This window comes from Zonotrichia albicollis, chromosome 13, assembly GCF_047830755.1.
Source record: "Zonotrichia albicollis isolate bZonAlb1 chromosome 13, bZonAlb1.hap1, whole genome shotgun sequence".
Taxonomy (NCBI): domain Eukaryota; kingdom Metazoa; phylum Chordata; class Aves; order Passeriformes; family Passerellidae; genus Zonotrichia; species Zonotrichia albicollis.
Window position 1 is genome coordinate 1,094,953 of NC_133831.1, and position 14,336 is coordinate 1,109,288.

Sequence of the window (14,336 nt, forward strand, 5' to 3'; positions counted from 1 at the left end):
CCCACAGGGTGAGGATTAAGTGGTGTATAAGCTTAATATGCGAAGTATAACTTTGATTAAATGTGTTGATTTATCTAACATGTCATGTCCTTGGTAAGATTTTTTATGTCAATTGAACCCCTGGACACAAAAGAACAATTTCAGGACAGACCCAGAAGGAAACTGCAGAATTTCCACCATCAACCTTTGTGTTGTCAAAGGTTTCAAAGGTAAAACCCAGAACTTACAAAGTGGCTGCAAACCTGCTTTCAACACCTCACATGCCAAACTTGGGGTTCTACTTTTCTTCTTCTTGTATTACTGATGTCATGTCAAAAACTTTTCCAAAAAGTTTAGTTTCAAATCAGTATCAATCCACTATTCAGAAATAAACAAAAAAAAAATTTTAAAAAAATTAAAAAAAAAAAAAGAAAGAAAGAAAAGAGACTTATGAAGAAGTCTGAAAACAAGACCGACCTATACCCTGGGTGAGATTGGATGGGTTAAGTGTCTCTGGCACTATTTGTCTTCACTATTGACAGACACTGTCACACAACCCACCACTCGATGCCTGTCTCTGAATGGCGAAGCTAGAATGCAAGTTAAGTGTATTAATAGAGAAAAAAACTAGCATCCCAGCAAATATCAAAAAGCAATCCAATTCACCAGTTATTAAACACACTCAGATTCAAGATAGGTAGGTTAATTTAATTTACATTAAGCCCAACAGTGTAAATTCCCCTTTACAATCCCATGCTGACCCAAGCAGTGTATTATTATACTTTGGGTAAATACATCAATCAATGGATTTGTTATGACTCCCATTATTCAATTAACACTCAAGTTTAGGTATCTAAGGAGGACTTTTGTTAGTTAGTGGCTCACACACACCAATTCCATGGATCTCAGCTCCTTCCCACTCAGTGTAGGGCTGATTCCAAGCCAGCACAACTCTGGGACCCACAGCTGCTCCCTCAAGCCCTGCCTGCCCTCAGCACCTCCCCAGCTCCCTGCAGGAGCTGTTCCATCACTGGGTTTGGCCAAGAACACCTCCACCCAACAAACAGACTGTTTGATCTTTTAGATACACGGGTGGGTTTTCCCTAAGAAGTCAAGAGTTCCCTAAGCCCTCACGATGCTGCTACAGGACGAGGTGCCCAAGCCGTGGCACAACAGGATCGTTCTTGCCCCTCACGACCTTGGTTTTCCATTATTCCTCATGGAACAGGGAATTCTCCTGCCACAAAGTGGATCTCAAGTCTTTCTGATCTAATAACAGCAGCCATTTAATGCAAGAAATTGCTGTAAGAAAAAAAACCTCACGGAATGATGAAACAGTTTCTGTTTGATTGAGCAGTTCTAGAAAATTGGGTGCACTGACTGCATGAAATCCATGAAGACTGAAAATAAATTTAGAAAAAGGATGGGAACTAGATGTGAAATTCATGAGGACTGAAAGCATACAATGTAGGAAAAAGATATGACCTAGACCTGAACACCAATACAAATGTGGAATTCTAAGGAAGCTCATGGAGCAGGAAGGCCCTCAACACGCATGACTCCATAAAACTGGAATATTCCAACTCAATTTAGAGAGAACACACCTAAAACGTTTCCATCAAATGGAAACAGTAAGAAAAATCTTTATCTCTGGCACTTCCCAGCAATGTTGTCTCACCAGAAGTGAGACAACCAGAATGATGAAGGAACCTCTCCAAGCTGAGCTGCCCCTCACCAAGCCTGGCCTGTCCAGCCTGGGCTCCAGCACGGCTCTTCTGGGCCATGAACTTGCAGAAGAACCACCTAAACCCATGCAGAGCAGCAGAGGGTGAATTCTAAACCAGCCTGAAGCTCAGGGTGTGACACAGGAGCATTTGGTGAGTGCAGCAGGCAGGCTGCAGACTGAAATCCCCGGAAGATCCTCCTGGAAATGACAGGAAGGCACTTCCAGCTGCGAGGGCGGTGGGAAGAGGAAGGGAAAAGCCTACAAAGAAATGGAAGTTTTTATACAGGCATCGGGGACCAACTACAAAGAAGAATCTTTTTTTCTGCTCATTTGTTTACAATCGTAAGCCCAGGATAAGAGAACTGGGGACAGCACTGAGATCCCCTTTGAAATGACTGGTAATTATTTCTGTATCAACAGGAAAAACTGACTAATGACACCAGGAAGGATGGTAACTGGACAAAATATTTTCAGTAAAAATAAAAATGAAGAAGCCTGAGAAGCCACTCAGGGAAAACCAAACCAAAACAAACCCATCTCCATTCTGAGGCTTCATCAGAATCTTCCACTGGAGAAGGATGAAAAAGCCTTATTTTGGCAGCAGAAAACACGACCCCTTAGCACCAATCTCTACCCTACAGGCAGTGCAGGTATCTTTATCCGTGTCTCTAAAGCAGCAATTCCAAATCAAAGACTGTATTTTCATAATTAAAATAACCAAAGATGCTTATGGCAACACTTCAGTTACAATTCCAAACAAAAAAAGCAGATTACATCTGTTTGGGCAAATAGATTGTCCCTTTAATTAAAAATAAGTATAAAAAGAAGCATAAAATTGATCACAAAGAGATAAAGTTCCATCATTTACCTACTATTTTCCTAGAATATAATCACAGGTGCTTGGGAGCCAGCAGACTTCACTACATGACAGATTTACAGCATCCCAGTATGGAGAATGCAAAAGAAGAGATCAGTAAATACATTTCAGTAGCACAAAACCTGTTCCCCTTCTGCTGCAGCAAGAACACCACTCTGGAGGATTCCACTGGGGAGTAAGAACTGGAAACCAGACAGCAATGCAAAAAATATGGAAATATATATATATATATATATATATATATTTGCCTCAGTGGGAAATGGAAAGCAGCTTGAGAGATCATCAAGGAGATGAAGCATCTCATTCCAAGCCCTGCTGCAGGAAGAACAAGGGATGGTGAGAAGGGAAATGAGTTTCTGTAACAGTTCACTGGGGTTCAGAAGGGTTGAGCATTCCTGGCACTGGAGATAAAAGATGAAAAAGCAACACTCATTTAAAGGATATGGCTGAAAATACTCCTGATCATTCTCCAAGGACAGGAACTATGTGCTACCTACAAGCTGGAAAGACTCCTTTGAGAAAGGACTCAGATTGGCAGAGTGAATTTGAAGCATTTTAAGGTTCAAGGTGCCTTGATCAACACCAAAAAATTGTTCAGGCTTTCAGAACCAACTGAGGAGGGACTCAAGCATTGCTCCTCACAAGTGGAGCTCATAAGCACTGGCAGGAGCACTGGGAAAGCTCCAGGCTCATTTATTTCATGTACAATCTCCAGGCAGAGCACAAAATGACATTTCTCAGCATGACACCCTCATGCATTTCCAGAGTCTGGAGATGATTCATATTTAATGTGTTTATGGTGCTGCACCAGGCAAAATCCTCCTTTTCCTGTCCCCTGAACAAAGACACTGGAATTCAAGTAGCAAGCACAGAGAATGGTTTCCAGGGGTAAAAACAGATCTCTTCCCTCCCTTCTGTTTCCCAGAACTACAGAATTAGAAGCTTGAGAGAGCAGCTCAAAATCCCAGAGTTCTATGAAATCACACTTGTCTCATATTCAGAGTGGGTAATGCCTCATATGTCTGGATTAATGAATAGGAGATACACATTTATTAACAAATTAATGAAAATCCAATCAGCAACATTCCATTTTCATACTCTTACAACTGTTCTGTAAATCATGAAATAAATTTCCAAATGGAAGAAGAACTAGAAGTCTGTCACTGTGAGGTCATCACTGCTAAAACCAGCCTATCCTGCTCCTCCAAAAAAACCAGGAGTTAACTGCAGCAGTATTTCCAGCCTACAATATCATTTATATGGGACAAAACCCCACAGCAAGGTGACAAAAAACTCTTGAGTAAGCCGAATTTCAGCCAGATATTGCCTTACTTTGTGTTTCAGGAAGCAGAGAACAAGCTGTGTGAACTACCAGAGGAGCAGGGAAAAGCTCTGAACACTTTGGATCAATCCCTGTCACGGAATCCTCTCATTATCCAGAGTAATCAGATCTGCAGGGGAATTCTACATGGTGTGGCTAACTGTTCAAATTAGCCCTTCCTTTTAAAAACAAGACTAAATGAGATTACATACAGCCTTATGCAGACTGAACTATCATTTCCCTCTCATTCCTAAAAAAGGAGGTTTTAAGGCAAGTAAGACCAGACCAAAAAAAAAACTGACACAAAAAAAGGGAATAATTTCAGATACAGAACAAGAGGTTGCCAGTCCTTCCTCCTTACGCTGTTTTTGTACAGCATAAACTCCCCAAAAAATCTGCCTGCAGTCTGCTATTAAACATTTGATGTATGCAAATGATAGTCAGTCTTAATCTTCTGAAATGTAAGTATAAAATGTACGTGGTTTCCTGTATAAGCACCTGGTTTGCACAAAGCTCAGGATAATTTTCCTGTAAAGAAACCCCAGCCAGACCTCTCATTAATACTCAAGGCAGGGTAAGAGACTGAAAGTGTGGTGGAATTCTCAAAGATGCTGCAGGAATCCCAAAATAATTAAAGAAAATAGTAAACCACCCTTTTCTCTACCAAGGGGGCACAGCTACAGAAAGAACACAGCACGTGCCACGTTCAAACCAGCAATGGAAACAAAATGGGTCTTTGCTCCTCTGGGGTTAGGTCTTGTTGGGTGGGGCAGTTTAAACAGAATTTTTAACAATTGTCCCTCCAGGCCCTTGTCCCAAGCTCCTCTCCAGGTCTCCTGGAGCCCCTTTGGGCCCTGGAAGAGCTCTAAGGTCACCCTGGACCCTTCTTTTCTCCACACTGAACAATCCCAGCTCTCAACTTGCTGTCAGCTCAGTCTTTGTGACCCTCTGTGGTCTCTGACATTGAACAGTGTTGATATGTGAATGATCAGGTCTTAACAAGAAGCCTCAATATTCATTTTTTAAAACTTTTCATTCCAGAAACTTGTGCTGCAGTTTAACCCAAACACACCCAATGAATGCATCTCAGGTTTTTTTAAGGATCTGGACTGGCTGTTGGCAGATGCCAAATACCTGGAGGCAACAGACTTTTAGTTCCATTCAAGTTTAAGTCTTTTCTGTTAGGTACAGAATTATTTAGCAGTTCAGGCCTGTCTGTGGATTTAGAGTGTAGCAGGGTTTGTGGGCTGGTTTTGTTCAGTTGTTTTGAGGATACAAGTTTCTACAAGATTTGGTTGCTGCTGTCTGTGAACCAAACCCATTATTCAGCACCTTGACTTTAGAAACAGATGCCCAAATTATTTTTTTAGTAAGTGATATAAAAACATCAAATGCTTTTGATATAATAAAAGCATCAAATTCTTTCAATGACCAAGTTCCACTGTGCACAGTTAAATCCACAGGTTCTCAGGAGAGGTCTGGCAAAACATGAATGGTGAGCAGTGCTGTAAAGTTTCTCTGACAAACCTACAACCACTTCAGGTTCTGATCAGGATTCCAGGACCATGCAAATCTGGGAAACGTTCTCACACAAACATTTAATGCATATGAACTTGGAGAGAGAAAAACAGGAATAATGCAGCTACCTGAATCCTCACCCTATCGCCATTTTTTTCTAAAGCAAAAATTTAATGCCAATTAGGAAAGTGGAACATGACCTTGCAAAAAATACAGGGATCAAATTATGAAAAAAAAACCTTATCCACTGAGGCAGACACATCTATAATGGGTAAAATTATCTTTTTTCCCCATTGCACAGATGTGCACTAATATATACAAGTTACTGACAAGAATCCCAGATGAAAGCCAGCACTGAGGCTTATCTCCCAAATCAAAGCCTTGCCCCTAGATCCTCACTTTTTCATGTTTAATGAAGATCAGTGATAGTCTTTAAAGTCTAGAACATGGCTGGGAATAAGAAAAAGATGCAGATTAAATGGTCATGCCTCTTTTTTATATGTTGTCAATTGAAAAAATAACTACACTGGTCATTTAGAGTTCCAGGTGATATACATTATATCCTCATGTATCTGAGAATCTTTCACCACTCCACACTAGAGACGTGTGTGAAAGGAGTTTAAATACTACACTTCCTCAGGGCCCAATGGAAAACATGACCTTTTCTTCCTCCTCACATTTTGGTAAAAGCTGCATGGCCCAAAATGTCATCTCCCATTCCATTTCTATCCTAACTAGGATCCACTGGCTTAGTCAGTCAGCATTCTGCCTTTGCTCCAAACAGGGATTTATTCCCTTGGAAGACAGAGTGCATTCTAGGAGTTAATTGCCTGTGTGGCATAACAGAACAGAGGAACAGCTAATTTATTGCTTATGGAGATGCCTGTATGAAACACAGCAACTCAACATAAAATACCTGACGCTTCTGATCGCCCAGCTGAACTACACCACCTACATTCTCCTAGAATGAACTCTGCTACTTCTCCACAAGCTCTTTTTCACACTCAGAACTTTGCCAGCACTGTTCATGTTGGCCAGAACGTGACAAACCTCAAGAAAACAGCAGAATAAAGGAGAGTCCTTACCAGCAGCAACTACAGCTGGAGGCGGCGAACCGGCCTCACCACCGCTTGTTTGGCTCATGGATGCTATGGATGTTTCTCTGGAAGGTGGTAACTGCAGCTCCTTTGGGAGAAGGTCATAGACAGATTCTGTGGAACACAAAGAACTTGATCAAAATGTCACCCGTGCCCTACACAAGGAAAGAAATAATGTTTTTGCCCAAAAGATATGAACTATAGCCCAACCCTTTCAGAACCTTTGGGAAAAGTCACAGTAAGTGCTTGGAAATAACAGCATGGACTAAAGTTATTCCAGAAAACAAACAAACATTAAGATGCACATTCTGAAGGCTGAAACAAAGGACACAAACTTGTTCAAACAAAGAAATAATTCATAAACTTCCAGAGAAACTGTTCTCATCCAGAACGAAGGGCTGAGGGCAGCACATCACGTGAGAATCTGAGACAAACCTGTTTTCAGAATTCCAACTGTGCAGCTGACTTCCTAAGGAAAAAGAGCCTCATCTGGCACCATCACCCTAACAACATCCCATGGAGTCTTAGAATCACAGACTTGGGAAGGGGCCTTGAAGCCCATCCAGTGCCACCCCTGCCATGGCAGGGACCCTTCTGCTGTCCCAGGTGCCCCCAGCCCTGTCCAACCTGGCCTTGGGCACTGCCAGGGAACCAGGGCAGCCCCAGCTGCTCTGGGCACCTGCGCCAGGGCTTCACACCCTCCCAGCCAGGAATTCCTAATTCCCAATATCCCATCTAACCCTGATCTGTGGCAGTGGCAGCCATTCCCTGTCTCCTGTCCCTCCATCCCTGTGTCCGTCCCAGCCCCTCTCCAGCTCTCCTGGAGCCCCTTTGGGTGCTGGAAGGGGCTCCAAGATCTCCCCTGGAGCTTTTCCTCTCCAGGTGAGCTCCCTCCAGAGCCAAGGGGCTCCAGCCCTGGCATCAATGACCTCCTCAGGCCTGCTCCAACAGCTCCAGGTCGTCCCTGTGCTGCATTAATCCCGTGGGTTTGATCTCTCTTCCTCCTTGTGTGTCACCCAGCAGACCTCCTAAGGCTCCCTCCTGAGAGCTTGCTCCATCCTCACCTATTTCCAGCTCTCAAGTTAACTCCAGCCTGCTGTACACCTGCAGCCTTAGGTGTGCTCACCAGGGGCTTCAGGACAGGCTGGGTGGTGTATTTTAGACCACATTTCAAGTACCTTGGTCTTCATCAATGAAGCATGAAATTAAAGATTTGCTCTTAATGGTCTTGTGATCTTTGGGAATGTGCTTCAATTCTAATGGTGCCTTTTCCTTCCCTCCCTCTTTATCATATTGTTGGAATTACTCACAAAGATTAGAATTGTGCTGCTTGTGGATTACTGCAAAAATCATGTGCTCCCTGAGAAAAAATTATCCTGTGGGAGTCTGAGAGCATGTATGCCTGTATGCCTGTAAGCATAACTCTAAAGCAAAAGGCTTCACAGAACCTTCACCACACTGGAGTCAAAAATAAATTTCTTAAACAAAAAAATCCCCAAGAACCAGCCCAAGGAGACAAGCTCTCAATTACCCAAGAACTTGGGGTTTGGAAAGGAGCTTTTGTAGTCAGCTCTGAATATCTTATGAGTCATGACAGATGACGATGACAATTCACTCCTCAGAGGATTTCTCGAGGAGAAAGGAATGGAGGTGTGTGTATATATCCAACTTACACATGAAATACAAAGTCTCTGTAGTTACCTGCACACACACTGCTGCAACCCCTCATTCTGGAGCCCCTCACTAAACATTCTGAGCAGCAGCAGCCCTGAATTTTCCCAACCTGTGATTCTCCTGTCCTGCTACAGGTAGAAGTGCCAGTGCCAGCTGGAGTAAAGGCTGGTGCTCATTTACAAGGGCTTGTACAACTGCTGCACTCGTCTGAGGAAAAGCCAATGCAGCTGCTCCTTGTAGTACAACAGGCACAGAAGTGAGAACAAGGGTTACCTTCCAATCCCTTCCAAACCATCCTGTGAATCTATGAACTCATGGCACAACGTGATGGTCAAACCCAAGCTTTCAGAAGGAAAACAACTCTCCTGGCTTTTCTTGCATCAGACGCAGCTTCACAGTCTAAAACACACCATTCCTGAACCAGAGGAACCCCCAGTGCCTGGGTACCTTTAAGAACCCTTGCTGCCACAAACCTACTCCACACACATCAGACTTCAAATGAAACTTTGTGTTTTCACCTAAACACAGGCCAATGTTTATATATGCTGAACTATAAATAGCATTAAAGCAAAAACTGACAAATTCCAGAAACATGAGAGTTGTTGCAAGGAAACCAATTCTTTCCCAGGGGATACAGCTCCCCCATGCCTCACACTGTCCCAAGAGCTGAAACCACTGCCCAGCCCCTCTCCATCACCAGTCTTACACCTGTGGGCACTCACCGATACTGAGAACATCACATTTCCTGCTACAATTTTACGTTGATTCATGCAGAAAACATCCACTAAAAGGAAAGGCTGCTGCAGAAATGCAGTATTACATTGGGAGGCAAAAATAGCATTTCAGCATCATTACGTGTTTCTACATAATTAGCGAGAAAAAAATGTGTAGACAGAATTCCTGCTTCCAGCAGCCAGCACTGAATCAGGGAGGAAGTTTAAGCTGTCTGACAGCACTGAGTGTCCTGCAATTTATTGCTGATTTCAATTCCTTTGATGAATACACTGGCTGATCCCAAGTTTCTAGGGTTTTTTTCCTGGAAGTAGCTCCATTTATACCCAACATTTAAACACATTTTCTCTCTCCCTACAGGAAGCAAGGAACACGTGTTTCAGGATTAGTGTTATTATGAAATATAAACAAGATAACACACAAACCAGATAACCAAACACTAGTGAACGGCCAGAAGTCCCACACGCTCATTTCCCGACACAAATCCTCACCCTGTTAATCAGTTATTAGACATTATCTACAGTAAACTTCCAAATCTCTTATCTTGCCTCAAAATATCTCGCCTAGACAAGCCCAGCTTCCCAAATTCTCCTCCCAAGACCAAGGACACACAGGGACAGGCAGATTTACAAAAAGTATTTTAAGTGTCAAATTTCTTCAACTGCCCTTTATCCGATTATCCTGCCTTTATAATCTCTCATCTGAGATCAGCTGCTTGGAACTTTGATCTTCCTGCCAGTTGTACCGAGAGTCCAGAAAATTCTATTTCACATGGTTATATGGACCAGAACCACAGCAAACATGGGATCAGGATCCAACAACACAGCACTTGGAATCGGGAAAGAGAAGATTTTTGTTGTGTGCTACTTGAACCTGCACACAACATTCTGAATTTATATATCAATAAAAAATAGTACAAAAATTTAGGAAGGATTTTTTCACTATGAGGGTGGGCAGGCCCTGGCACAGGTGCCCAGAGCAGCCCCTGGATCCTGGCAGTGCCCAAGGCTGGGCTGGGCAGGGCTGGGAGCACCCTGGGCTATTGGGAGGTGCCCCTGCCATGGCAAGGATGGCACTGGATGGGCTTTGAGGTCCCTTTCAACCAAAAGCATCCCAGGATTCTCTGGAATTGGGTGATTTCGAGTTAAACAACTGCACAAAAGGTGTCTGTGGCAGGGCTGGACACATGACCACCAGTCCACACAAAATACATCCCTGGGTCAACACGGACCTGGATCAGCCCTAGCACTGCTGACAGGACCTCTGTCTTCGAAGGGGAGAGGAAAGAGCAAAGATTCAGGAAGAATAATGCTGAGAAGGTACAAAAAGCAGCATGTGGAACTGATGTGGTGATGCTGCAGCAGGAGTGCAAAAGGCTGGTGGTTTGTGATGGCAAACCAAATTCCACAAAGTCCTTCACTGCCTGTTTTACTCACTTCCCCTCAGTGCACACACACAGCTGTCCTCTTCTAGGAATGATTCTGGATTTCTGCACACAGCCTAACCAGGCTGAGTTACACACCTGGGCAACAGCAAAGTCTGAGTGCTGGGCCATCCCCAGCAGCAGCAAATCCCTCTGGAATTCCCAGCCCATCCTCATCCCCACAGCGCCAAGGGACCTTTCAGAAACAGCACACCTTGTGACCTGCAACATCACACTCCTCCTCACTCACCAGCATGCTGTGATTCCATTTAAACTTCATTCTTTTATTTAATTAAGCAATTAAGCTTACAGGAGCAAAGAGAACACAACACAACTGCTTCCTGTGGGGGAATGCTGAGACAACTCCAAGACTCCCTGAGGAGCTTGGACATGTCCCATACAAAGCCCTGCTTTTCCCAAAGAGTAGGTACTCCCTTCTTTTGGGCCATGAATCCTCCATGACTTTCTGGCTGCACCTACACAGACATTTCAGCTGCACAGAATAAAATCTGATTTCTAGAAATTTAGTGCTCTATTATCTTGTGCTGTGCTAGCACTGGCTCAAATGTCCACTTGCTGCTGACATTTTTTGCCCTTAAGGAAAGGTACATCCTGGAAATCCCTCACCACTTCCATGACCTCATGAACAGCAGCCAAGTTAATCCTTGTCTTTAATAAGCTCCCTGCACTGAGTGGCTGCCCATTTGATCCCCACGGATACTCCTCTCCTCCACATGGTTTAATACCCGCACAGATTTGGCTGCTCCTTCCAAAGCCATTTCCTTGCTGCAGCACATGACAGTCACACCAGAGATTAGACAAAACCTTGGTGTCCTCCTCTAATCAGCTGGTGGCATCGGAGCAGAAATCTCTTCTAATGATGGTCACTAAGCTGATCAAAAAAACAAGCAAGCAAACAGGCCAAGAGAGTTGTTTATATGGAACTGAGATTAAAAAACAATTAGAAACCATGAAGTAGCAAGCAGCCCTTGCTACACAAGGGATGTCAATGAAGTGAAGTGAGCACTACTCAGCAGTAAATTACCAAATAAAGGAAAAAAAACAGTATCCATATTCCACCTCACGCCCCACTAGGGATGCAAATTCCGTTCCAGAGCACCTGCACACACATAAAGGTCCTGTGATGCCAATCTAAGACACAGTTTTGTGTATTACCAAGAATGACCAAGGCTCCAAATGTCACATTGTCACTCCTCACTCCCAAGGCTGCTGCATTTTATTGAAACAATATATGTGACTTAACATACTTCCAAAACTTTTGTGGGTAAGGGATGCCAAAACCAGAATCTACTCTAGGCCTAAAAAATCCAGGCCTCTGCCAGAAGACCTTGTGGTTGGTTTATCTGTTTATCCTGAAGTTCAGTTCTGCTCAGAATTTCTGTGTCCATAACCACAGCTTAGTGGCTGAGCTTGGAGGCCACTGATTCCACCACAATATCTTAGTTCACAGAGTTTTTAGAGAATGATGAGGAAATGGGGGAGCTCTAAAGAGCCAAAATCTAATCAAAGCTTCACTTTGTTAAAAGACATTCATATCACATGGCCCTCAGGGATTTTTCTGTACACAAACGAGTGTGGGAAGACTTTGAAGCAGATTACTTTGCCCATCAGGAAGAGCCTGTAAGAGCCAGCTGAGGAACCCTCTGGCTCTTTACCCCAAGATAAACAGGTTTTCCTGCAGACCCCAGGAACAGCACTGACCGAGTTTGGTAATTACAACACAGAATTCAGAGAATGACAGAATCCTGGAATGGCTTGGGTGGGAAGAGACCTTAATGCCCATCTCATTAAAGCCCCAGCCACGGGCAGGGACCCCTTCTGCTACCCCAGACTGCTCCAAGCCCTGTCCAGCCTGGCCTTGGGCACTGCCAGGGATGCAGGGGCAGCCACAGCTGCCAGGGCCTCACCTTCCTCACAGGGAAGGATTTCTTCCCAACAGCACAAGAGAATTCAGGATACATTTCAGAAGACTTGGGCCACCCCACCAGAGAGAGCTCACATCTCACAGCAGGGCTGCTCTCCTTTCCTCAAGGCTCAACCAGGAGAAGCAACCTCAGGACGCACTGGAGAACTCCTGCAGGGGAAATACAACACTTCAGTACCCTTCAGGATGTGAGTGAGCAGACAAAACTCCAGCTGCTCTGAGACAGCACACCCAGAACCCTGGCAGGGATCTGGCCCAGCCCATGGGATGTTTCAGGCATGGAGACAGCAATGCTGATAACACGGCTGGCACAGGGACCCGGCACAGGGACAGCGTGGAGGGAAGCCAAGGAAGGATAACAAGGATCCAGTAAGAAGCTCAACAGAGGAAGCTCTGAGAGTCTGAGAAAGGAAACTAGGAGAGAGACAAAGCTCAGTGCATAAACCAGAAGAGAAACAGACTGAGACAGGCACAGCCCAGACAGATCAGTGACCACTAAAGCACTTCCTATTTCACTGCAGACGGTTTGCTGGTGTTGAGGTTTGGGCTTTTTCCTTTTTCTTTGTTTGGTTGGTTTTTCTGAGTACTCCTTAGGTGATCCAAACTCTCACTTGCAGAAGTGAGAATCACCCATGACAACTGCAGGCCCTGGCAGCTCTGCTTAAGGGACAGCAGAGATTTTTACATTATAAAGTTACAAGAAAAATTATTTGAAATACAGAAAGAATACACAACGAAGAGTAAATCAGCTTTTGTACTGTATCTGTCAAAAGAGGATTTAGGACATATTACAGACTATCACACTCCTGCATTTCCCAACATCTTTGCAACTTCATTGATTTGACATCACAAGCTCGGCAGTAGGGAAAACAAGTCCTGGAAACAGATTTGGGTTCCACAGAGAGCAAAAAAGAAGGACCCTGCTTGAGCATACACAGAATAGATAAAATACAGCAACTGTTCAAACAATCACAGAATCACTAAGGTTGGGAAAGATTTTTAAGAACACCAAGACCAAGCATTAACACCGCACTGCTAAGTCCCAGTGAACCACAGAGATCTAGATTTGGATGGGATATTGGGAAGAAATCCTTCCCTGTGAGGGTGGGAGACCCTGGCACAGGGAATCTCCATGGCCAGGCTGGACAGGGCTTGGGACAGCAGAAGGGTCCCTGCCATGGCAGGGGGTGGAACAGGATGGGCTTCAAGGTCCCTTCCCACCCAAACCACCCTAGGATTCTGTGACACTTGTGACATTCTGTGACAAAACTGCATGGCAAAAGCCAGAGAGCAAGAAGCAGCCCATAGGCAGCGAGGCTGAGCGGGAGGGGAACAGACACCCTGAAATATTTTACACTAATCACTCCTATGTTTGCAAGAGTTGAAGCTGAGCTGTAGTGAGATCATAACTCACAAGACTCCCCATCCTATCTGCCTTACCCCAGTGCCAAATCCACCAGGTTACACTTACTAAAACACTGATTTTATTTCATATTTTTGAGTATGTCTCAATACAATTAAACAAAGGACTCCATAAAAATTCAGCATCCAACCTAAAATACATAAAGACTAATTAGCACGTTCTTCCTAATTGCCCAACGCTGCCTATGGATTTGCACACAGCTGTCAGATGCAGTCTGTCACCAGCCCTGCCATGCTGTCCTGACAGAGGAAGGGAACAGCAGAGCACTGTCCCCTGTGTGCCACACCACCCTCGGTATCTGTGATGGTGGAGCAGGGCAACACTGGAAGCAGGTCCTGCCGCCAGCACTCCTGTTATTGTCAGCCCTGGCAGGGCTAGATTGCTGCTACAGCAACAGTGGCAGCTTTTCAAAGAAACTCCAGTGTATACAAGGATGTTTTACACAGCCAAACAGAAAATCTTCCTTCCAGTTCCCCCTGGCTTCAGACAAAAGCAGCAAACCCTAAATCAACAGGCTTCAGGCGCGTGGAGGGAAAGGCAGAGGCCGTGGAGCTGCCTGTGCTAGAAAACTTCAGGATTAAAGAGCTGCTGCTGGTGCAGCCCCACTGTGCACAACCCCCA

At 44.4% G+C, this 14,336-nt stretch overlaps 1 protein-coding gene across 11 annotated transcripts in view; it reads right to left on the bottom strand.

The window, feature by feature from the left end:
• The window catches only part of NFAT5 (nuclear factor of activated T cells 5), a 54,059-nt gene that overhangs the window by 30,086 nt on the left and 9,637 nt on the right, over positions 1-14,336 (bottom strand). For 4 of the 11 annotated variants that reach the window (XM_074550659.1, XM_074550654.1, XM_074550656.1 and 1 more), the window contains exon 1: positions 457-6,500. Coding sequence is in view for 3 of the 11 variants with exons in the window: in XM_074550651.1 (XP_074406752.1) it covers positions 6,507-6,632 (126 nt within the window). In the remaining 8 variants the exon portion in view is untranslated. The other 7 variants (XM_074550651.1, XM_074550650.1, XM_074550649.1 and 4 more) reach the window with 4 other exon arrangements.